Below are 25,834 nucleotides of genomic sequence, written 5' to 3' on the forward strand. Positions count from 1 at the left end.
TTTTCTCCGGCTCCTCGGGGCGGCCATAGTCCACGCGAAATAATGACCACCGATGAAGACAGTACATGTGTTCGAACCTTCATTCAAAGTTCTGCGTCACGCGGAGCTAAACAGCTTCGCTAGTCATCCACCTTCGCCGAGTAGAATGGCTTCCAATTTCTTTTTCTCTTTTTTTTTTCTTAAAATAAATGTGAGATGAACGCGCATTCTTTGAACTCTTTCTTGTTTTGGTTTTTGCGCACTAGACCGATTTCTCCCGCCAGTTTTGTTATAGGCCGTCGCTGCCGGTGTGCATTGGGGGAACTTCTCTCTTTCTGCACGCGCGACAACCCCGCGGGTCTGCGAGAACAGAGCACGAGCCAGCACGTGCGTGCACTGGCGTCTGCCTACTGCGGACTAAAGTTATGTCGGCGTCACACATGCGTGAAGCGCTTAGTGAGATCGGTCTATATTCAACGTTCTTCCGCTATGATGTATGCGCTAAAGTAGTTCGCACAGCGCCGTCCAGGCTATACTTGCACGATGGCGCGCCAGAATGCGACGCAAGGCGATGCCCCGTGTTCGCGCAGCAGTAAGGGAATGTAGCACTGTAGAGTGACGTCGAGTACAGTGTTCAGCATACATTTCTTCACATCCCTTTGTGATGCGCGATTACGCCTCTCAGGAACGCTCCATCTCTAAGAAAGACAGCCGTGAAAACGTATTTTTCTTTTCTTTTTTTTATCCTATCGCGCCCGAAACGTTTTTCTTTTTTTCCAAAACTGTTTGCAGTAGGAAGGCACTGCATAAAGACTAATAATCGTACCCCTTCCACCCACAACGCTGCGTTCAACTTGTTGGTACAAATTGTGTTACCGGTCTTGTACAGGTTACTCTAAAAAAGTAATGTATTACGATTACAATTACTATCTCATAAAATGCATTGAATTAGATTACTCGATTAATTGAGAAGAAACCTAATTGGCGTTTACTTAAAAAAATACCCCAACTCTCCGATCACTTTGTATTTCCAAAACGACACATTTTTCTGCCGATTTCAAATCGGGTTGTTCGCGCTAACCATTATGGGATTCTAATCACCGAATCATAAGCTACTTACATTCTCAACTAGCCAATTAAAAAAACAAAACATTCTCCCGTCAGAGATTTGGTTCACCAATTTCTCGGTAGAAAACTAGTGCAAAGGGCGTCATTAGAAAGGGGAAAGGAAAACTGTAACGGAATACAAGTAATTTTAGTACTTTCAAAAGTTTTCAGACTACTCTCGCAATTACTTCCTGATAAGAATAATCAATCGATTTCAAAATTACTCCAAAATGTAATCGATTACGAGTAATTTGATTACTTGTAATGAGTACTGTACGAGTCTGCCCATTGCTGTTCTGCGTTCGTTTCACTTTCTCCGCGGCATCCCTGCCCCGCTGTTAGTTGAGCGGGGCCAGACGGGGTGAGGAAAAGGTCTGTGTTGCCATCTTCGAAACGAAGGGGCCTGTCGAAATATTTGGTCGCATTTTTAATAGAAAAGAGAAGTAAAGAGTCACGCATAATTTTAATTTACGGTTTTCTATGATGCTTAGAAGTTAGGATACACAAATTGAGTTGGGTGTGCGCTATCAAAAGACGTTCTCAAAATCCACCTTTAGCGCCCCTTTCTTTGTGAGTCGATTATACAGCGAAATACTAACGAACTTCGCCCGATGGTGGCAGGTTCGTTTTCTGCTTAGCGCAACAGTCGCTGTTCTAACCAAAACTTAAAAATTACGAATTAAAAAAAAAAAAATCAGTTACAGTTGCATGTGTTGGAATGTAATGAAGTTACAGTTACAAGCTAAGACTTATAACTTATTAGAGTTTCAGTCAAATTACGTTTACTTGTAGTATATTGCATGAAGAATGGCTATTGTCCGGTAAAATTTTGTCTTTCAGAAAACAAATATAGTGTATTATAATTGCTTTTTAAGAATATCATCCGCACAATATCCGAATCTTTAATCTTCCGCCACACGAGTAATTCAATTTTAAACAAAGCCCAACTGCTGAGATTTCACCTACAAAACACAGAGCGTTTTCGTTGGCAACAGCAGAAGCTCTGTTGTAACATCAGGCAAAGAGAGCAACGTTATTAGATTAGCTCACTTACGGAACTGCTCATAGACGCTGCTTGCACGAGCAGTACCAATACCATCTAGAACACAAGGCCTGCGCGTTTCCTCTTCTAAACGTCTTTTTTTTTTTTCAATCTTTATATAGTTTATTTTTCAGAGACTCGGGGGACTCTGAGACAAAAAGCTGCTAATAGCAGCTTGACGGGGTCTGAGAGCCCGTTACAGAGGCGACAGCGTCGATTTGTCTGTTTACACTTCATACGAAATACAATAAAGGAGTAAGTAACAAAGGAGTAGCTATCATAAGACATACAAATAAAAAGATACAGCAAAGGCGTATCCAATATAACAACAAAAGGTGTCTAGTCACGTATTATACAAAATGCAAGTAGTTCAACACATGAAATGATCGTGTAGATCAGCTTTTGAAAGTGCATGCAAATACATCGCTATCATTTTAATCCCATTCATTTAGAACTGTCGGGGGGTTATAATGAAGGGATAGTAAATTGTAATTTGTACGGTTTCGGGGGACCATCCATTTCTCCGGGTGACGAGTACTAAATTATTATACATGCGTGCCTTTTTATTTCTGAAATACTATACAAGAAATCTATAAATAGTGCAGACGAAAAACGAATCGAATAAAGTAAACGATATTTATACATGTTTTCGACGCGAATTACTTTAAATTTACAAAAATAAAGGTTCTGAAGAGTAATTATACAGGGCGTTTGCAATATAACGCGAAATCTTTTTTAAGCAAAATAATTTTATATAAGATTGTTTTAGTGGTGGTTCCCCAAACCAAATGACAGTAGTTTAAGTGGGAATTAAACAAGGCGTAATATATGTTCAGTTTAATATTGGTTGGTAAGATATTGCGGCACCTGGTAATCACACCAACTACCTGGGACAACTTTTTAATGAAATATTAAAATGAGAGTTTCATGACATATCCTCAGAACAAATTCTAATTCCGTCGCTCCGAGTTTTAGGCCTGGATAAAATTGCTTTAGACGTTAATGTGTTTATTTTTATTCCTATTCTGACCAAACAAAAGATTTGTGTAAAACTATATTTGCCATCCTAATAAGGATATCAGCATCGACGCCAGTAAGAAATAAGGTGGTATCATCCGCATGAATTATAAACTGGATTTGATCACCACTATTAACAATGTCATTTATACAAACCTTAAATAATAAAGGTCCAAGGATGCTTTCCTGCGGAACATCACATACGATGTTCGAAAACGAAGATTGGTGACCGTCAACATTTACACACTGCTGGCGATTGCACAAATACGATTTTAGCAGCATAAAAGGTGTGCCGCGGACGCCATATTTATTCAGTTTTACAAGCAAGGTTTCGTGATTAAGGCGGTCAAAAGCTTTACTAAAATCAATGAAAACACCACGTGTTAAAAGGATTTTTTCAATACTTGGAAGTATAATCTATTTTTATAATAATAAAGCTGCTTCTGTAGATTTGCCTCTTTGCAAACCAAATTGAAAGTTTATTAACACAAAATGCTTTACAAAAAAATTTTGAGACGTTTAAAAATAAGTTTTTTGAGTCCCTTTGAGAAAATAGGAAGAACAAATATAGGTCTATGTTAAGCTTTTTTTTTTTTTTACCTCCTTCAAAGATAACTGATACTTCAGCTCGCTTCATATTTCCGGGAAATTTATTTATTTGTTTATTTATTTCAAGACCTTCAAGGCCACACGGCATTACAGAAGGGAGTGGGGGAAAAACAAAAGTACAAAAAATAGAATTCAACACATATTAGTTAACATAATAGTTTTCAATGGCAGACTTGAATGCAGGAGCGTCTGTGATTGTGGCGATGGAGGTGGGCAGGTGGTTCCAGTCATTAGTAGTTCTTGGGATAAAAGAATAAAAAAAATTGACCACATGATAAGGATAAGTTAAATACATGAACTAAGCATGGTGTAATAATGTCTGTAACGAACTTAATGGGTCTGTTTTGAAATTGTTCACTTTCTCTGCAATTGCTATTTCTGAGTCCCATAAAAATGTTAAATACATCTTGCTCATCTGTAGGCTGCAGAAAGACGCTGTTTATATGACGAACAAAGCATAAAGCGCTGTCACTGTGAAGCCTAGCTATTGTACTCACAAAATGTTGGTTAAAATGTTCTGCAAGTTGGGCTTCAGACAAAAGTTGGTTGTTTACGCTTAGTTTACCTTATCTCTGGGCCCTCTTTCGCGATTTAGGGCTTCATTTTTTTTTTTTTTTCAAACAATACCAGGGCGTAATTGATCGGCCTCACGAAATGTCTGATTGTAATATAATGATCTTGCTCTCTTTAGCTCGGCAGTTATTTCATTGCAAATTTTTTTTAAAAATGGCAAGTTTATTTTAATCCCCTGACGTCAAAAAAAAAAAGCCCTGTATAAACAGTTCCTTTTCTGCGTGCACTGAGGAAACCCAAAATTTTCAGTTGTTTTTTATTGTTTTTGTTTTTTTTTTAGCTGAAGCTGTTATTTTAGATTTCTTCAGCGCCCCCTAGGTAGCCCGGGTGAGCACATCGTCTGCTACATCGTCTGCTCCATCGCCTGCTTCGGTGGTTTGTGTAGCAAATAATGAAACACGTGCTCACGCCGAGTGTTTGTTGCTATAGCATGCGATGAAGTTAGACCTCCACGTGGAGCGTCAAATGCATGAGTGAAAATGCCTTACTGCTGTGCGAAGGGCTGCAAAGTCCTGCGCTAGACGCTGGCACTGGACGCCATTTTTGAGGGCGTTGTTTTAGACGCTTTAAACACGTGCCAGATTGAGCCGCCATTGCCGACCTTCTCTGGTCTTACTGAGATGCCGAGTCACTGAAGCGGGTGTTGACCAGCCTTTACAAAGGCGTATGCTGCGGAGAAGGACACAGTAGCATATAAAGTGGCAATAACATGTCCTGCTGTGGCAATGATGTAGTGAAGCGAACGGAATAAGAGAAAACAAAAAACTGAAGGTCGCTTATGGCGGCGCCCATGCACAGCCGCCTGAAAGCGTCTATACTGGGTTTACTCTTGAGCAGAGAATGCAGCCACTGCCACGAGCACGAGAGCTCGAGGTCGCTGCTTTGAAGCGTTCTTCCTCAGAACGAGCGCTCGCGCTAGAAATGCACGTCTCAAAGCCAGGAGCGCGTCCTAGCTCGCGCCTGAAGCATTGGCTGCAGTCTCAACTTAAGGGCGAACGGAGTATAGAGCGCATGCTCAGAACGAGCTCAGATTACTAGGCTGCTAGGACCGGCAATCTCGATGGTGTCGCATGCACGTTGCAAATGAACTGTGGAAGCACAGCTGTGGCCGCCAGTGAATGCGACTTAGTTGTGATGTGGCCCATACCCTCGCCAAGCTTCAGTCTGCCTGCCGCTTGGGACGGGTCGGGGATCCACTAACGGCGACGTCATGCGCAGGCCTTGTCTTCTAGGGGGTATTGGCAGTGCCCCCCCTCACTCACCGCGACTCGCTCCCGTCGTCCGGCGCGCCGGGCGGCATGCTATGATAGCTGCCGCGTATTCTGTGTAATACGTTTGTTTTGAGGCACAACGTCTAGATGGCGTTCCACCATACTCTCTGGAACACAAAGTTATGAAGCAAAAATCTGGATGGCGCTTCCAACGACGGGAGGCGGACAGTGAGTGAGGAGATATACTCCCTTCCGCGGGAGTTCCACACCTGATCTAATCCAGCAACGTTGAAAGAGAACCCCCTCAACTTTTGACTGCTGTCTCTGTAGAATAACTTCGTTCCAAGAAATACAATATTTACGGTATCCAGTTAAGCCCAGTTCTTTTACGATGATCTTTGTACGCACCATGAACCATGTTGATCAAAACCGGGAATAAGTCAGCGCCCGCGACTCTGACGTTATTATGCCTGATGTGACGTCACACAACGCGATCAGCCATGCCTACTTGTGAAATTTGGTGAGAAGTTTCGTATTGATGTTCATAATTGATTTAAGGTGTATTGGGACGTCTTTTAATGAAATAATTATCCAATATGACTATATTTAAGTCTTCTCTACGTGACCACCGCAAAATTTTAGTAACTTCCGGATATCACCGGACAACCCCCTGAGTGATATGATTACGGACGCGCCGTTCAGTTCCCAGAAACGTGACTTTTCAGACCCGTCGTGTTTGACTCACTACTCGAATCAGACTTCAAGGCAAACGTGTAGAGCTCGTGATTTGAAATACAGTAATCATAAATGTGTTTATGTGTGACCATACCGTATTACAATACATAAGCACCTGCGGTAAAACGTCACAAAACTCACATTGGCTTCGCTACAGTAGATCCAAAACGCGAAATAACAATTGTACCTGTCAGGAGAGAAAAGTATGTCAACAAAAAATCTTCACTGCATCATTTAAGCGGCAATACTAATTAACCAGAAACCTGTTTAAGCCCCGAAAAAAAAAACATAATAACTAAATATGAAGTTGAAATCTTTGGTCACGCTGCATGTAATACACCATGCAGGATACAGTCTGCAGAGAGTGTGTGAAGCGTGTTTCTTCCTTGTACGGCGGTCCTGTCTCTTGTTCTAACAAAACATCTCCGCAGACAAGTTCCAGGTATGTATGAAAGCAAGCGTGCTAGGAATATGCCTGAGGCCTGTCCGCGGATAAATCTGTCAGCATGTCTTCAGAGAAGCTCCACGGCTTTTGAGTGATGTATACGCAGTGTGACTGGGAAATGATTTTATCGCAAGCTCGCCCTGAGCTCCGTTTAGTAGACTGGTGTTGAGACTGAAAAACGAGAACAAAAACCCTAATGTTTCGGTCCCACTGCTTACACATCATACAAAAGACAGTCTGCAAACAAATTAGAACACGAGTCACCGCGATGTTTCTACTTGGAATGCCGCACCGCAATGAATTCAAAGAGAAACTTGGCACGCGGCGGCATTCGAACCACGGATATTGCGGTGACTCGTCTTTGCAGACTGTCTTGTGTGTGATGAGTATGAGCAGTGGGACTTTGCAAGTAGAAGCTCGTTCATACAATCCGGAGTTCGGCAGCCAGTTAGTTACCTTCCTTCGAGATCTTCAGAGAGTGGTCAAGTTACAAGTTGCACGAAAGTTACAAACATTTTTTTGTAACTTGGAAAAATATTTAGTTGCAGAAAATGTAACAAATTACGGTAACTTAATTATATGTAAGTCGTTAATTTACGGCTCTGGCTCTGACCAAGGAGGTGCTCGGACGCCGGGCAAAATCCATCGCTTTGTGTGTAGCACATTCGCTTCTGTAGAGAACGGAGTACAGAGCCCCTTCCCTACCCGCAGACTTGTACGCGTTACTGAAAGAAGTAACCGATTACAATTGACCTTTTTCATAGTTCGGCCACGATCGTGGCGCGCCCTCGCGGGAATCGCTCGAAACACTTTTGGTGGCTCTGGCACCGTCTCTCCGTCGTCCGCTCCAGGCCTGGCGTGCCTCCCGGTCCATGTGTTTACGTGTCTTCTCTGGTGACGTTGTTCCGTCTTTCCCCATTCTGAATGTGTCTTTCTGTCTTCGTTTGGCGTGCATATTTTCTTCGAAATGGCTGAGGACGACGTGGAGGATTAACGAAAGCTACTGTCTACGATACACAGGACCTCGTTCGTTTTTATACCTTCAAGGGTGCATAGACATCCGACGCTGCGTCAGTTTCTACCATCGACTCGGAGCCACTTAATCGTCACTTCGGTATCGCGTCTTGCAATTGGCTACTAAAAGTGGGGTCCGCTTTCAAGGCAGAGTCGCAGAGTGTTATGTAAGGAAAGCAATGGTGACCAGTTTCGATACCGACCCAACCATCTACCCTGTGCGGAGCTTGTGAGCCCCGTTTATAAGGCCCGGCCACTACAAACAGCTGATTTTCCTCCCCTTGATCGCCTAAGTTACTCGAGCTTATTGGGTCCGTCACTTAGCAGTCCTGTGTACCGCGCGAACGCACGATCATCACGGTATTCGGGAATTTGTAAACAAACTAGGGCGGTGTGAAATCCGGGCGGTCTTGATATCACGAAGGCTCGCCTGCACCAACAAAAAGTAAGGAAAGGTACGTTAGAAACAATCTCTCTTTAAATTCAGCACGTTTACGAACCTTCGACGAAGTGAGCCCAGCAAACAAAGGAGTTCACGGTTGGTTGCCAAGGCATTCCATCAGAGTTCTGTCTCCGTGAAGCTTAAATTCGTTTCCCACGCTTTAAATGTTTTGCCAGCGACTGATATTTTTGTCTGTTTTTTTCTTCTCTTTTCACATGGCAAGGCGCGAATGTCTATAGCGCACGCCTGAAAGACGGAAAGCTTCATCGTGTTATTCTTTACTTGAGTGCCGTGTATGGCGTGATTACGTCACGCAACCTCGCGTGCACATTTACTATTAACGGGAAAATAGTCGAGAGTGTAGGCGAGCTGGTGTAAGTTGAACATGGTGGTAAACTTGATATACGAATATGCATCGAAGACAGGGACGGAAACAGGACTTCCTTTAAGAAGTCCTGTGTCCTTGATCTTTTATCCTTTCATGTATTCGTATCTATTCCCCAACACGCTCATTTTTAAGCATTAATCCTGAGGCTGGTGTAGGAAAAGGAAAACGCAAAAAAAGAACAGGCATGGTCTCAAGAGACGTTGCCTGTCCTTTTTCAGCCTCCTTTTGCGTTTTCGTTTTCCTACCCGTTTCCGGCTTACCATCATGTTCCGATTTACTGTATTTTAGTTAAAATCAGAATGTCGTGCCGTCACATTGATGACCCAGCCGGCTGACACGGGCGATTCGCGTCCTAGGCTTTTGAAACCAGGGCAAAATGGCGGGGTGTTTGACATCGAGTCTTTTTGTGCACCACCCGCAAAGGCTGCTGAAACTCCATAAAGGCTTCCATTTGAACCATTTTGGCTTTTATTTGTGCAACCTACAGCTGCGCGGTGGTGAGGCGCGACGACTATGAAGCCAAGCCGCGAGAATAGCGGAGGAGTCAAGCCGAACCAGCACTGTCTGTGCAACCGAGCGGACGAGAGAGCCAACAAAAATGGCGCCTTTCCCTTTCCTCCCTCTCTCTCCGGGTCGGCGCATGCGCCCAGCGATCTCTGAAAAAGGTCAATTACAATTACTTCAGCGTAAAAAGTAACAGATTATAATTACAATTACAGCCTCAAAAAATAATCGAAACATTACTCTAAAGCAATCGACTACTTCCCACGTTACTTTTCATTCAACATTTTATATTACGGTAGCTTAATCCTTAAAATCTCGGGCTCAGTTGTTCCGAAAAAAAAAAAGAGCCTTGACCGTTTTTGTTTACAGCTGGGTGAGTTACGCCAACACACCCAACCCCTCTCGTGAAAAAAATAAATAAATAAAAAGAGCGCTGTTTAAATACATTACTCACAAGAGGCTGGATAAGGTCATTTTTCATACCCGGACGTAGTCCCCGGTGTACCAAAAAAAGAACGTACCCAGGAAACGAAGCATAGTGAAGTGGCCCACTAATCCTCGAGGTCCCGTGCTTAGTGGTTTCGAAAAAGAAATTAAAAAAAAAAATGTTACCGTTGCTCAGGGCTGAGTGACTCCAGCACATCTTACCCCCCCCCCCCCCCCCCCCCAAAAAAAAAAAAAAAGAAGAAAGAGAGAAAAGTTGTAATGGGGTAAGTTTGTAATCGATTACAGCAAAAAAGTAATTCAATTACAAGGATCGTTACTCCTTAAAAGGGCGAGGCAACAATTTTTGTACTTTGCGCAAATACCGCTTAAAACGGATCCCTGACGTTAATGACCTATGAAACACGCGTTCGTTTTTCACCCCACGCAATAGAAGTTCCAGAAAAAAAAATTTAAGAGAAACGAGCACCGTTCACCCCCTCAACTCGCAGCCAGAAGAAGCGGCCACGTGATCTGGAGCCGATTATATGCCGCCAATGTTGATCATAGCCACGCGCTGGGGTTGGCAAAGCACAGGACACGCGCTGAGTTCCAGACATTGTTATGGCTCGGCCGTTGTCGTCGTTGCAGCGACTGGACACGGGCCACGACACGAATGCATGTCGAGGCATCGATTGTCACGAGCCCAGATCGAATGCGTACGCAGTGTTCGCGTCCACTGTGTGAGCAGCATTTGAATATCGTCACCGCAAAGCTCGATGACGCATTCCCGGGGATCGTACTGTTGCCATTGACCCACAGCTCCGTCACCAAATTTCGCGAAGGAGCAAAAGGCGGCTTTGGAAGGAGAGGCTGAAAGAAAAGCTCCGCTTTCATCGTTTGAATTCCGCCGCGACGAAGACGTTTCTTGGTCAGTGTTGTTGCGTTCGAGTATTCTTAGGTCCCACTAGTGCCAGGAAGCTGGTGTAAAGCAACAAATATTCCTACCCAATGTCGTTGCACAGCCCCTTTAAAGGAATTAATTGAAGCGTCCCAAAGTTACAGTAAAATCTAATCGATTACAACTAATCCATTACTCTTAACGCGTTGCGTACGAGTCTGCCTACCCGTTACACCCGTTACGGTTGGGTAGCGCCATCTTTGAGTGTCGTGCCGAACGACCGGTCCCATGGAAAGGGGACAATGAGAGGGTGAACAACGCGGAGAAGAAAACGCGGGAGCGGTTTGAAAGAACAGAAAATCCGAGCCACCGTTTTGCGCGAAGAGCCGCGGGGCCGCGGGGCCGCGGTACAGTGACTGTAACGAAAAAGCAGGGATAGGCAGAATTTCAAATACAAGTATTTGAAATACGTATTTCAGATACTTTGTGTATTTTGCATTTGTATTTAATTACGAATTGGGTAATGTATTGACGTGTGTATTTAAATACTAAAACGTGGGTATTTCAAATACAATTGTAATTAAATACAGTTTTGTGAGCGAAAATACATCCCTCAAATTTATTGTCACTGTCTAGAGCAGGAAGAAAACTACGTTCTGCACCGAATGCAGTGTCTCTCAATGAAGCACGAGCGTTTAGTGACTTTGTGATTACGGTGCTAGTCCAGGGCAAGAAGAGTGACGAAATCGATGTTCACAGGCAGACTGGCTAAATAAGTGCCTGGGACAACTTGTTATGCTTTCCAGCCTGATTTCCATCCACATTTTTGCCTGGAACATCCTAAATGCGCGGGTCGTCCAGATTTTCGTAACTGGTGCGAGTTGCAACAATAAAAAATTCTCTAGCCTAGTGCTGCGCGTCTTGGTGGCCTCGGTTCTTTGTTGGTCTATACCAAGATGTAATCCACAAAAAAAAGCTGCTTGAAGCTCTGTACTTTTTTCACGGATTACGTCGAAGCTGATTACATTTTTTTTTTTTTGTGATTATATCTTTATTACGTTACTAGAGCCCCGCACACTAACTCCCGAGTGTGCGATGGAAAATTAAAATGAGATACCCAGAAACCCATTGCAGGTGCCCTGAAGTCGCTGACGCAAATTTTAAAGAATGTATTTGGAAGAGTATTTGGAGGAGACCAAATACATTTGGTTGTATTTGTATCTTGTACTTAAATGCTTTTTTGGAAATGTAATTAGATTTGTAATTAAATACATTTTTGACGAAGTGTTTTGTATTTGTATTTCGATACATATTTGCGTGTATTTTGCCCATCCCTGCGAAAAAGGCTGTGCCTCTACCGGAGCGTTTCTAATTTCCTCCTTTACGCGGGGAATGAAGGTATTCGTAAGTCCATTTACAATCAGTTGTTTGTTTTTTCGTGTACACGTTTTTTTACGCGAAAAGTATCGTTTATGTCCGACAACCAAATCCTCTGAGAACTTACTCCCACAGCGTGTATTCTCAAACATTGTTTGTTTGTTTGTTTGTTTGTTTGTTTGTACGTAACAGCGAGCATTGTCTTTATTAAGTGAACCAACAACGAAACTCTGCTCGGCAGCACAGTAGAAAAGTAAGGACGTCACGAACTTTTGTCAAACCTTAAATTCGACTGGTTCGCGGACACTGTTTTACGGATACTTAAGAATCCTTCAGAACGATTCTTTTTTTAATAGCAAATTAGTGCGCGCCGATGGGCACGGACAGAGTCGAGATCGAGAGCTAATTCACCAATTCCTTAAAGGATCACTGACACCCCAAAGGTCGTATTTGTTTTATTGTCTAAAACGATGCACGTTGTAGTCATAAACACAAAAAAAAAAAAAGAAATCTCATCGCGAAAAAAATGTTTTTCACGTGCGCGCGCGCCTTTTTATTTTTCGCGTTTTCCTCCACCGCTTTTCGCCTCCTCGCTTCTTTTGGTTCGTGACGTCAAGAATCATGAAACTTAGAAGCTTTGTAGGCGACATTTCTATAACATTTAATAACGGCAAGCGTAAAACTTTTTTTTAACGCAATTGCGAACGCACTACGGCCCTTCATTTTGAAATACCAAAAATCGGAGTCCGTTGTAATGTCGCCTTCTGGATTTTTATCCTCCCTCGGAAAACATGGCGGCGCTCGACGCATGTAGCAGAGGGTGATCGGTGAATCGGGGAATCGGACAAAGTGGTCTATTTTAGGTGCCTGACGACCTCTCCGACTTCAAAAAGGAAATCGTCAAATGGTCAAGACAACTGGGTTTGGTGTCTGTCTATCGTAGTTTCGGTTGTGACACCGCCGGTGCACCGTCGTCTGCTCGAAGCGATAGGCAGCACGGCACTCACGCAGGAAACCGGTTTCCCGTCGCTTCCCGCGTCGGTGGTTCCCGCGACGCCGGCGCCCTTCTCCCGCTATCAGCTCCTCGCTTTTCTTTTTTTTTTTTTTTTTTTTTGACACGTTTCGGAGCGGAGGTGGCTGAGGCGCGAAGGAAACTCGACTCTCAGGAGCCATCAAAATTCGACGTCACTCCGCTTGCGCGGATCGCGCGGGAACTTCAAATTCGGCATTTGGAAATTGTCTTTTTACTTCACAAATACTAAATTCCCAAGTTTCGAATTTCGAGGGTATACTGTCCACGCATCGTTTTCAATCCTTTCAAACAATAAAAAAAATATGATTTTGATGTGTCAGTGCCCCTTTAAAGGGGTTCGTTCCGAAGAAATGGATCATTGATAAATTATAATCCATTTAAACATCTCATTTACGACGTCGTCCCGTGCAAATCCTGTAGAAACGAAGAAATTAAAGGTACTGTCTCCGAAATACTGGAGGTGAGGATGATTGGGTTGTGTGCTTGTTTAGACAGCCGGAAGTTAGCCTAAGTGGGCGTCTGGTTTCTCAGCTGTCGATGAGAAATTCAGCCACTGCAATACAACCGCTAGCCTGGGGTCTTTAACGTGCACCACGCAGTAGTGATACACGACCGCACGCCGGTACGATGCTCATCCAGATCGAAACGGGCAGGGGTGGGGATTGAACCCTGGCGTTCTGCATCGGAAGCTTTTGCTTCAGGCACTCCGAGCTGAGGTGCTTTAAAACGCACTCGGCCACCGATCCCCCTGAAGGAGAGGAAGTTGACTATATGCAGGGTAATACAAAAAACTCCGCACAAACATTTTTATCATACTTTTATTTAAATAAACAAATTAAGATTTAAGATCAGTGATCAACAATAATATGGTAGCTTAGTAAGCACATTCTCACCAGGTTTCTAAGTCCAAATATTCGGCGATGGGTCGCAGCCCCTCCGGCGTGATTCCGTCTCCACTCCCGACGCAGCGATTGCTTCAGAGACTCCGAACTTGCCTGGCGCCTAGCACGAGCCCTGGCCTTCTAAGATTGTCCACACGCTCTAATCCATCGAGTTAAGATCCGTAAAAAACGTTTCGTCTGTGAAGAGGGTACATTTCCAGCGCGTATACCTGCGGTCCGGCATTGAAGTTGGCGGCATCTTTCAAGCCGGACTCGATTGTTTTCGTCCGCGAGTAGTTTTTAAGTTTTCAAGGCTTGTAGCACTTGAGATTCAGTTCCTTTTTACCCTTTCTTCCTCTTCCGTGGCAGTCAACTTCCTGGCCGAGCTCGTAAAACGTTCTGTGGCCTCAGACACGATTTGGCGGGAAACCCTGAGCAATGGAACAATTTCACATTGGCGAAAACTGACGAAACAGCTCCAAAACAGCTGCACGTTTATTTGGCATTCTGAAAAACGTAAAAGCAAAAAAAAAAAAATCAGTGCAACAAAAATGTTTCCAGTAAAAAGAAGTTGTATCTTAAAAAGAATGTAAGTACGAAAGAAAAAAAAAAGAAAAAAAAATATATATATATAATTTGTTTCTACCAATATGTAAGTCATGTTTATTAGGACGCTCTAAAGTTTTTCCGGAATTTTCCTGGTCCCTCTATAATTGCCGAGGATGTAATTATTTTCCATCAGAATGGAATGTTCCCGTCCCCCTCTCTCCCTTTTCAATTAAGGACCGGGCCACCTAACTTCGTGTCCCAATGTTGTACTTTACTGGGGAACCAAGTTCAGTTGTCAACCCAGATAGACATGTACCGAGGATTGCAAATACCGCACCTCCGGGCACCTTTTAATTTAAAACGGAGGGCAGGAACTCCCTCAACCTTTCCGCCGATAATTTGACCCATCGGCCTTTTTTACCTTCCATATTTCTCCGTTTGTGCCCTTGACTCGCCTCCGTGGGTTTTTTGTTGATTCTCATTCTCGTTCTTCTTAGTTCCTTAGACGGCGCGAATCATTAGCGAGTCTTTTTTTTTTTTCGGTATATTGGCAATTTTGGTTGGGGATTAAAAGAATGTCAGGAAAAAAAAACATTACCAGGTGCGCGAACAAAAAATACTCTTCGACTGACGAAAAAAATCACTGGAGAAGGGAAGCAAAGCACGAATTTCGCGTTTATTTTTCTTTTTATTTAAATCGTTGTTTGACATTCCCTTTAATTTGCCCCAGTTATGTTTAATGTTTATCAGGAAACGGCGGGCAATCTCTCTCATCCTGTCCCGTAGTAGCTAGAAAACAAGAAGAAGAAAAACGGGTAAGCCATCTCATGTTTCTTATCAAAAAATGACTGCATCTTTTTTCCTGTTTTTTTTCGCGTTTTTGAATGAATTAAAGACAGCCTCGGGGGCAGCTCCGGTTCTCTATAACGAGTTGCACGCTGTAATCCGGGTTGGGGTCGTAGCAGTTGATCCAAGCCCTCCTCAACAGTGCCCGGCTGAAGAGCGGGATGTCGAACATCGTTCATTTCTATTTTTATTTTTATCTCTTTTTTTTTTTTCGTTGTTTCCGTTTTGCGTTCTAAATCTGAAAGCATAACAGCCGGAGCCCAAAATGGAAAGAGGCTGGGAGGAGCGGATAATGTCGTCGGAAATGAATGCGTAATGGGATGGGAATTGCGAGGACGGAGCGAGAGAATAAGAAAAGAAAGAAAGAGCTTTCGTTTTGCGTCTTACGCTCTTCCGTGTAGCTCCCGTGTCGTCCTGCCCTCGCCCTCACTCTGTCGGTACGATGAAAAGGAAAGCTGTACCCGGTGGTTGCGAGGAGGAGAGGAAATGTGTGGACGTTTCGCGTGGCGCTCGATAGATGGAGTTGCGTACCCTTTTTCTGCTGAGGGAACCCTGCTTTTTATGATCCCGCTTTATCCGGAGTTGAACGTGCCGCCACTTAAAAAGAAAAAGCATACTAAAAAAGAGAGAACACTCGGAAAGAGTGAGAGCAACTGGTCTTGGCAGTATATCAACGCCGTGCGCTAAGATCGAGTGTTTTTTTTTTTTTTTTTTTTTGTCTGTGTTTGTTTGCTTAAGTGTATATATCGTTGTTTATATCTACTCCTCTCTTCTCCCGGGCGGGGCAACGAGATGGGGGAGAGAGGCCTTCAGCTCCATCTGACTTCCTTTGTTTGTCTCTCAGTCACAAAACTGGGACCAGGAATAGCCGTCCCGCGCCCGATCGTTTTAGTGTGTCAGCCGCGCGAGCGGCACACATTGTTATCAGTTCCACCGTTTCCTTCGGTATTTTTAACAGACACAATCTTTTGAATCGCGAAATTTATAACCGCAATTATAACTTGTTTCGGGGCGGTCTTTTTGGGGCCAAACTGGACCAACGTCCTCTCGAAACAAAAGAAGGCAAACAAGAACAGCAAACCATTGGCTGTGATTTATACAAAACTGCTTGGTTGACTTGACCCGTTTTTTGTTTGGTAAACAAGGTTTCAGAATACCGTGGACCGCGGTGGACGGTACAAGCCATCCCAGCCAATGCAGCGCTGCCAAAGGTATCGCGTGAGCACGTGGCTAGACCCTTTACGGAGGCCACGTGACGCTCATGCGGATTTGGATGGGCTTCGGCTGCAATTCTGGCGCGTGTGTAGAACGTCTTGTAGACGCTTTATACACTAAGATGACAGCGCAGTGGAAGCTACGCGCTCGCCCGACCAATCAGTCGCCTCCCTTTCATCACGTGACCTGGCTCCCTGGGTGTGGGCGGGGACGTGATGACGTCGCAGAAGATGGACGCATGACTGCTCGAACGAGCACCTTGCTTCCGATTTGCTCTCAGCTCACGGGTCAACGGAGCACAGCCGGTTGTGGTACCACAGAAGACACGGTAGGCTCGCCACTGACCTCATTTTGTTTCGTCGGCCAAAAGCGTGGTCTCGTTTTTTGCTCTTTTTTTTCGGTATTGGTCGTACTTTTAAATGTATGGCGTTTGTCTTCCTAGCAGGATGACGCAGTGACGCGGGCCAAAATAACCATGTCAGAAAGTCGACGCTTGGTTTTACGTTGAACGTGGCAGAAGCAACGCACAGTACTCGAAGGCGATATCACAGAACACCACGGTGCAAGATATATCTTACACCGTGCAGAATACGCAGCTATATGGCCAAGCGCTAACAAGTGAAGCTTTCTTTAAGAAGAAAACTAATACACACTATGCAATTCTACTCTGGTGGTACACCGAACGTCACGCTGACTCGCGCACGTTTCCCGCTGGATATCGGGCCGCGAATAAGACGGCAAATGACTCCTTTGAATACAAGGTTTTGCGCAAAAAAGTCGTCTTGTGTTCGTCTTTTTTGCGCGAAACCATGTATCCAAACGTTCACCAACTCGCCCAACAACAAACTATTTTACAATGCCTGCTTCCAGTAAGTTCCAGCAACGACGCGCTTCGTAGCAACGCTGTCCCTTTCTGGGCAGTATACAGGGACGGGGTCTTACCTGGTTGTTCGCGGTAAGCTCCTCGTTTCTTGAGCTCGGACGCGACGCGTTCCTTTCGCACCTTTGTCACTGGCCTCCGAGCCGCGGCTGTTTTCTTTTGTCTAACCACGAAATGGGCGCCGCGCGCAGGCGAAACGAAAGAGCCTTTGTTTGACGCGAGATTGTTCTAGGTCTTTCTCTCATTATGAGAGGGTGACATAACAACACGGGGATATAGCAAAAAATAAATAAATAAGTGTTCCGCATAGACCGTAACAATAAAGCGCCTTCCGAAATAAACCAATATCGCGGCTCTGAAACCCCCGCAGGCTGCTTCCGTGAAGGAATTAAGTTCACGATCGAATTATCGTGCAATCCGGAAAGCGCTTGGCGTCTCGCTTCCCAAATTGAGTCTTGTTTTTTCTTCTTTCTTTTACGGACGAAGCGTTTTTGTAGTCATTACTTTAAAATGCGACTCGTAATCATTTTCAAGAATAGGCTTATGGCGTTGCGTACATTGCGATTGTTTTATCCGCCGGACTTCGTATCGTGACACGACTGTGTACCTAGTCGTGTTTGGCTTCTTAATATTCTCCCTTGCATCCTGTGTACTTTTTTTTTTTTTTTCCAGTGTCCAGCTTCTAGCACGCGCTTCGTGCCGTCCCCGTGCCTTGGCCGCGCGTGCATGCTCGAGGATCGCGAGACGTTGGAGCGTTATTATGGAAGAAAGGAAGCGCGCGCTGGGGGGAGCAGAGGCATTTGAAAGGGGCCTCTGTCGTTATCTTCTCGCCGATAACTTGAGTCCCTATCTAAAGCTTTTCTGGACAACTTGGACTATCGCGCGCCTTTCTTCTAGCACGGTATTAATAGCCTCAGTTAGTTGAACTACAGAACCATCATTGTTCTCAAGAAAAATGTTTTACGTAAAAACGTTTTCTTTTTTCTTCTTTTTTTTTTCTGGAGATACCGAGTTTTTAATACTGTTTTATTGGCCATCTGAACTGAACGCCTAAAAAGCGAGGACAAGAGGAAGAAGAGACAACACGTTGGGGGCGTACTCGCAACAGAAAGTTAAATTTGAAAAACACACACTTATATACGGTTCGTAGCACACCACGTTATTACCCTTGTCCCCACTTTTTCCGCAAAAATACAAATTCACTCGCAAGAAGGGCCAATGATTACTCGCTGACACACTTGCTCGTGCCTCTCGTTTTTATTTCAAAGGCTTCCCGTATCTCTCTTGTTTTATTTATGTGCCTTCCGAGGATCTTAACGAGAAAAAAGTGGCGTGCACTCGCATCTATTGCAATGCACCGCCAAGTGGCCTGAGGGCGAGAAAGTGGAGTGTCATACTCCACACACCTGGAACATTCGACAAATTTGTTTTTGTGTTTTTTTCTTGCAGTTATCGCTCCCCAAATTTATTTAGACACGCCATGCGCGCCTCAATAAATTTAGCGCCCTCTGTCGCGAGGGCGAGGATACCTGCGTTTAGCAGCGAAGAATCGAATTGCATCTTCAAAACAGATCACTTGTCTTTTAAAACCAAAGCAAACAGGGGATGCGAGGTATGATGGCGTGCACCACTGACCTCGAAGCTCTGAGAAGAAAAATAGTCGCAAATGTTGCAAATCCCATTACAAGTGTCGCTACTGTGCGACATGCGAAGTGCACCTGTGCCTATTCGCAGGTCGTAAGCGCTTCCAGTCATTGGACGTAAAATAATGCTGCGACTGTCCAATGTTGTTCACAAACAACGTTTCGAAAACATAATTACAAAAAAAAGAAAGAAAAGGTTTTATTTTTTTTATTTTTTAGATTAGAATTTTTTTTATTCTGTGTGTTGTAAAACCATGTCACGATTTTTAGGTCTCCAGTATATAAAGTTTTGGGCATCAAAGGTTTTTTTAACAAACTAACTAAAGGATCGAAAGTGTTTATATTTGCTTTTATAATGTGTAAATATTAAGCCTGGGTCACACTTCTCATGCATCATACAAAAGGGACTCTGCAAAGACGAGTCGCCACAACATCTGTGCTTCGAATGCCGCGTGCCAAGCTTTCTCCTCGAACTGGTTGCCACGCGGCATTCGAAGCACGGATCTCGCGGTGACTCGTGTTCGAATCTGTACGAAGACTGTCTTTTGTATGATGTATCGTAAAAGCAGTGTGACCCCGGCTTTTCGGGTGTCCGAATACTGATTCGAATCAAACATGGCAGCATCATCCCCTAGCTCCGACGCTGCAAAAGGAGCCGCGGTATGTCGTGGGTGTCCTAGCACTGGGAAGGCTGTGAATGGCGCAGTTCTATTATATTTAAACCACCACTCGCACATTGCTAGTAAGCCTCGGTAATCATTCTATAAACCATAAGGCAGACTACTTTATAGATTCTTTGTTTTCCAAAATTTGAAATCTCTGTCCAAAAGTCGAACTTTCTCGAATTTTGCTGAAAATTCGAAGGTTCGCCGAACCTGTCTGGAACATCGAAGGCGAAAGATCGCGACATCTTTACCTATATCCGTTACACTGCGCTCGAATAGCTTTGCTTATTTCTTGCGTCTCTCCTGCGCGTGGTCTGGGACGACTCGGTACAGTGCAACCGCGGCGGCTAGCAATCGGAGGTTGCGAGGGCTGCATGCGTCGCATCTACAAGGCGGCGGACGGCGAGAAGGCGCCCCTGGAACCGCGGCCGACCGGTTTGTTTGAACGGATTGTCGAGCTGCACGTGCCTTGGCAGCATGACTGGGGGGAACTGGCGTCGGGCCTCCCTCCACCCGAGAAAATCGTGGTCCCTTATCTTCGCCGGGACGCACACCTTGCGCTCTCGGAAACCCAAGATTGCATCGAGAAATGGGAGAAAACCGTTAGACGGATGACGTCTCGGTCTTCTTCGCTCTGTCGTGCATAAGCAAATACTTTGTATCTCGGGTCTTCTGCTTCCTCCTCTATTTTTTGTATCTTTTTGACGGTGGTGGGGGGAGGGGGGGGGGGGGGGGGCTCACACGATCTTAAGTGAGGTTGTTACGCAACGTCTGCTCTCATGCTTCCTTGAAGACACAATCCTGACCAGTTTCTAGTGTTTGGTTTCATTTTTCCCCCCTTTGATTAATGCGTATATCACGATAATTCAAAAATGCTTCCAGTATACTATGGATATGTATACATCAAGGTGCTTTTATGTGTGCTTATTTTGAAAGTATTCGGAGAGAGAGAGGGGGAATGAGGGGGGGGGGGGGGGGGACGGAACTTGAATTGGTTCCGTTTGCTACTTTGCGCGATGATGTACGGTATTGGATCTTACATTTGTCGTCCATATCAAGTTAGTTGTTTTGATTTATGCGTATTTCATGCTAGAAAGCTATCTTACTTGTGTCATATATAATAACCTAAGAATGTCTAGAAGCAGTTATTGTACGTCCAGTTTTGCTCGCCACCTGATCACGATAGTGCGTATACCATCGTATGGAAGGAACATACCAGCGCGTGGCATTTCCAGAGAATCGTCATCATCATTATCATCGCCGCCGTCGTCGTCGTCTTTTTTTATTATTATTATTACCTGTGGGGCATTATACAGTGGGTTGGCAGTGAAATAAGAAGTAGAACAGTAAACACAAATATAACAATGTAAGGTAGCTATCTAAGTTAGGTAGAAAGAGGGTAATGGATTCAACCAATTTAGCGGTATCATTTAGAGAAACGATGTTGTGAGGTAGTGAGTTCCAATCCTCGATAGCCAGTGGTAGTGTGGAAGTTTGATGAGAAACAGTTGATGATCGAATTGGACGTAATTTACATGTGTGATCTGAACGAGGGAAAATACGATTGGAAGGTGATAGTAATGATCCTCCTGAGAGTGGTATTGTAATAGAAAAGTGGTTGAAGGAGAGAGGGGAGTGACACTCGGCGGCGAAGGGAAAGCGAATGAAGGTTAGCTCATTGGCGTAATACTAATATGCAGGCACATTAAATCAGCAACGGTTGTCGTCTACCTTGTTCAGCGAATTCGAAATTAATAGTACACAGAGAGCTGGTCAAAAATTGAGTCCGCGGAAACCAGTGGCCGGGATGGTCTAATCGGTTAAGGCGTCGCCCCGGACAGGCGAAGGTTGCGGGTTCAATTTTTGGGCCACGAGCTGGGGCTCCTGGCCCAATTTTTCGCCAGCTCTCTTTCCCTTCCCCTTTCCGTAACTTTAATGCAATAAATTCAATAATCACTTTCTCCCCTCTTCGTTCACAATATTACAACAGCTGCACTTGTCAATCTTCACTCATTCCCAGCTCCGCTTTGAAGAGATTCTAGGAGATTCGTGACGTATGACTGCCATGGATGCCACATAGATGAGGCCTATTCTAACTTGGATCTTATAAGAATAGTATACGCTAGTCATTTTACGGAGGGTGTAGTTCCTTCTAATAGGTCAGAGGTGAGGTGAACAGCCAGTCAGACAACATAAAAAACAGTTGTTGGGGGACCGTCACAAAAGGCATGGATGAAGTTTACAAAGCGACAGCTCCCTCCGCCCCCTCTTGAAATCAGATCACTCAGCAAAACAGACAATATATTTACTGTTTTACATAAATGGCATAAAAAGCCCTGCGACGATTCGCAGTCAATCCTACCACATTCCATCACGCGACAGGAAAATTTTCCTTTTTTTCTTCATTTTTAACAGAACAATCCCCCCAAAGTAAAAAAAAAAAAAAAAAACACCAGTGCGTAAAAAAAAAAAAAAAAAAAAAAAATCATTCTGTTCCCAGCGACAGAAAGTTCACATTCATGTTCTTCCTAAATATTATCTGCATTGACTTCCTTCCTTCAATGGCAGGGATTTACATTTATCAAAGTTTAGCGTCATTTGCCATTTTTCGCACTGCTGAATTACAGACGCAAGGTCTTCCTCGAGAATTAGATGATCATGGTATGAAAGATGGTTTGGTATATGACACAATCGTCGGCGAACGGGCGCACAGAAGCTGTTTTATGGTGGAGATTATTAATGTAGATCAGGAACAGAAGCCGAGTTCGGTTCCCTGGGGGACGCCTGACGTTACGGTAAAGGTGACATATTTTACATTGTTAACGGAGGAATAATTGCTTGCGGTTAGTTAGGAATTCAGAAATTAACAACAGAGGGGTGAATGTTAATATCGTTAAGCATCGTTAAACGACGTTGATGAGGAACTTGGTCGAAAGCTTTGGAGAAGTCAACGAAAATGGCAGTTTGTGCGTTCGAATCGAAACTAGAATATGTCAGTGAGGAAAGCGGCTAGCTGGGTTTCAGCCTAGTAAAAGATTGTCGAAGTTTGTTCTGATGTGTAAAAAGGTTGTGAGAGTAAAGAAAGTTTATGATATTTAAGCTAAGTATATATATGCTTCATGAGCTTATATGGAACACTGGTGAGAGAAATGAGACGGTAATTACTTATCAGTTGTCAATCACCAGTTTTGTGAACATGGATTACGTTAGCAATTTTCCAGTAACACGGAACTATGGAAGGCGTGAGAGACTGCGAGAATATGTCACAGAGGAAATATGTTTAGTGTTTATTAATACCTTCGAGCTAATTTGGTCATCCCCAGAGCTCGAGGATATCTTTGGGTTATATACTGCTTACCATACGCCCTGCGTGGTCAATTATGATAGGATTCATCTGAGGGTGAGACAGTGTGCACGAGTCGGGAACGTTTAACAAGTCTTCGTTAGTAAAAATTGATGTGAAAAATATTTTTTAAGATAAAGAGCGCTATTTTTAATCTGAAAGTGGAATGCCGTCGTCATTTATGAACTGCAGTTGAAGTGATAGAGCTGGATTGACCACTTTCCAGAACTTTTTGGGGTTTGTTTGTTAAAACGGTCGGGACGTCATGAATATAAAATTTGGTTATAGTATCAGTTCTGGTGGTCTTGTATGTCCTAGTACACGCGTGACATGCATCCCACAAGGCTGAACTGTTAAGCGACTTCGCTCGTTAAAGCCGTTTCTTTGTCTTGTTAGCATGCTTTTGGACTTTTTACTTTTTTTTTTATACCATGGATGACAGTTATCAGATAGGATGCGGGTCAGTTGAATGAAACGCTCAACTAAGTGGGTTAGCTTATTTTTACAGAGCGTCCAGTTTTCATAGATTTTTCTTCCCTCCAAATGAACAAAGAATGATTGGTAAAAGTACTCGAGGCATGAGTTGATGGATACGTTGTCAGCCGTAGCGTAATCGCGAATGTATTTGCAACAGTGTTATTTTCAAGGAACAGAGAGAAAGATATAGAGAGAAAGTTTGTTAGGTCGATGACAAGACTGTCCTAATTTCTGGTAAATATATGACGCTGCTAAAAATGGAGGCTCCTTGCTTAAAGGGCAACTCCGGTCAAAAACGAAACCATAATAAAGGACTGATATTGCTTTATTGCCATGGAATATGATCACTGACGAAAAGTCAAAGTGAAGCCGCGTTCTCCTCTGAACCCGATTTTAAAGAGCTGTTCTTTAGCGGGCGGCAAACCAGTAAGCTTTTAGTCAAGGAGCACTGGCGCAGCGCCCTTGTGACATCACGTCGCCGCCGTGCGGCTGATGATCAGTGTTGCCATCCCTCTAGCAGATAGTTTCGGTTTTGCCGCAGACGCCCGAAACCAAACTTTGAGCCGTGATATTTATAGCACTACACACAATATCGAAGAAAGAATTGTCCCTTGTAATTCAGGGGTACTGCTTTAGCCGAAAACAGTCGTAATACCGAAATCAAAACTATTGACCGGAGTTCCCCTTTAAGCACAAATCGAGAATTTTGCTGCAGCAGTCAGTAATTCCAGTGGGCTGGGGGATAATATTTGGTAGGTTGTAATCAATGCAAAGCTCTATAAAGTCTTGAGAGTAAGTGCAAGTAGATGGCAAGGTAGACCAATTAATATTCGGGTAATTAAAATCACAAAAAAAAGTACAACAGACGCGTTAGGATATTAAACAGCAAGTTCTTTCTTTTTTTCAATCAACATGAACAGTCTAGTGAACGACAATAACACAACACGTTCTAAGCACCTCGAACGTTTTCCGTTCGCACAGAAACTGCGTGACGCGGGTTCAGGATCCCCTTGTTCTCTGCATTTTTAGACCAGTATGTTCGGACATATAGATTTAGGCATTATGTGCGAATAAGGAAAATGTGAATAATTATATTTGTTCATCCGTTATAATTCTCTTCTTTTCTGTATTAAAACAGAAAATGAGAGAGGACACAAGACTATTGGTTTGAGCATAGAAAAAAATGAAATGAAAAAAATTGAATAAATTTAACGAGAAAGCTGCATGTCCAGTATGACAGCACACTCGTTTCTAGTGGACACTTCTTGTCTTCTCACGGAGTGATACAACACAGTCACTGTTTCTGCCCTTGGGTGATCTAATTAGGCTGTCGTAATTAAAATGATGCCGTGATGACTATATTGTGTGGCAACTTTAGAGCATGTTCTGAGGACCGTGTTCTCTCAGATTCTTTGATCTCGGGACAGTTTGAGCGCTGCAGTTATGCTTATAGTCCTTGTGTCCTGTGTGTGCAGGGAGCTCAAGGCAACGTCCGGCCAATGGATGCAGGACCTGTGCCGCAGGTCGAGCCGACGCCGGAAGTTGAACGGACCGCCCGTGACAGACCTTCTGGGCCGGGCCCTGGAGTGTTCCAGGGACTGCCAGCCGTCACAAGAGCGTGGATCTCCAGGAAGGGCACGTGACGCCCCCGACTCCTACTACCCGAGACCCCCCGCCCCCTTCGGTGCTACCGCCGCCGCATCTTCGTCGCACCCGGACTCGCCGCAGTCCTTGCTCACAGCGCAGGACAGCCTGTCCTCCGAAGTGGCCGACTCGGCCGACGACTCGGCCAGCTGCTCAGCGTCCAAGCCAACCGCCGCCTCCGAGCGGACGTCGGCGTCTTCTACGCCGCCCACCGCCCACCTGTCCCCTACGGGAGCCCGCTGGGCGCCGCTCAGGGGACCCCTCAGAGCGCCTCTGCGGAAACTGCCCCGTCAGGGCTCCCTGTCTTCGTCCAGCGACAGCCTCTCCGCTGAGCCCCGGACCAAGGAGGCGCTCGAAGAGTCGCCGCCAGTGCCGTTCCCCAGGACGAAGCGGCAGAGCCCGCAGCGCCAGGCCAAAGTCCAGGAGAAGTCCGCCGAATGCGAGCCGCAGCATCAGCGTCTTCCAGAGCCCAAGGCGCCCGTGGCGGCGTCCCTGTCGGCGCCCGCGTCCCCGGCATTTAGGGCCCGCGCCCGGAGTGCCTTGACGGTGACGTACAGCAGTCCACCGTGCGTCCAGGACGGACCACCCCGAGCTTCGATGAACGGTGGCGAGCGCCCAGCGCCCGTCCGCAAGGCGACGGCACCCGAACTGACCGGACTGGAGAGGGCCAAGGAGGTGGCCTTCCGGAGGGTCACCCTCAGCAAGGTCAGGATGGACAGCAATGGTGAGTGGGCCACAGCTGTGCTCCTTCCGGTCGAGTGGGCGCTCCCACTTGTGCCTTGTCTGCGCGTTCCTTGTTCCCATCTGCATGCTGGGCGGACTCGCTCGTTTGCGGTCCCTGCTGTTGTGTTGCGTCCGCGCCGCTTTCACCTTTTCCTTCAACCTGCACCC

General features: G+C 44.8%; 1 protein-coding gene across 6 annotated transcripts in view; it reads left to right on the forward strand.

Annotated features, from left to right (window-relative positions):
• Positions 1-25,834, forward strand: part of LOC8038847 — a 506,694-nt gene that overhangs the window by 413,049 nt on the left and 67,811 nt on the right. For all 6 annotated transcript variants that reach the window (XM_040221860.3, XM_040505070.2, XM_029994759.4 and 3 more), the window contains exon 4: positions 24,775-25,667. In XM_040221860.3, the coding sequence (XP_040077794.2) occupies positions 24,775-25,667 (893 nt within the window). The remainder of the gene's footprint in view (positions 1-24,774; positions 25,668-25,834) is intronic.

The sequence above is a fragment of the Ixodes scapularis genome, unplaced genomic scaffold (assembly GCF_016920785.2).
Source record: "Ixodes scapularis isolate PalLabHiFi unplaced genomic scaffold, ASM1692078v2 PGA_scaffold2__306_contigs__length_199485367, whole genome shotgun sequence".
Taxonomy (NCBI): Eukaryota; Metazoa; Arthropoda; class Arachnida; order Ixodida; family Ixodidae; genus Ixodes; species Ixodes scapularis.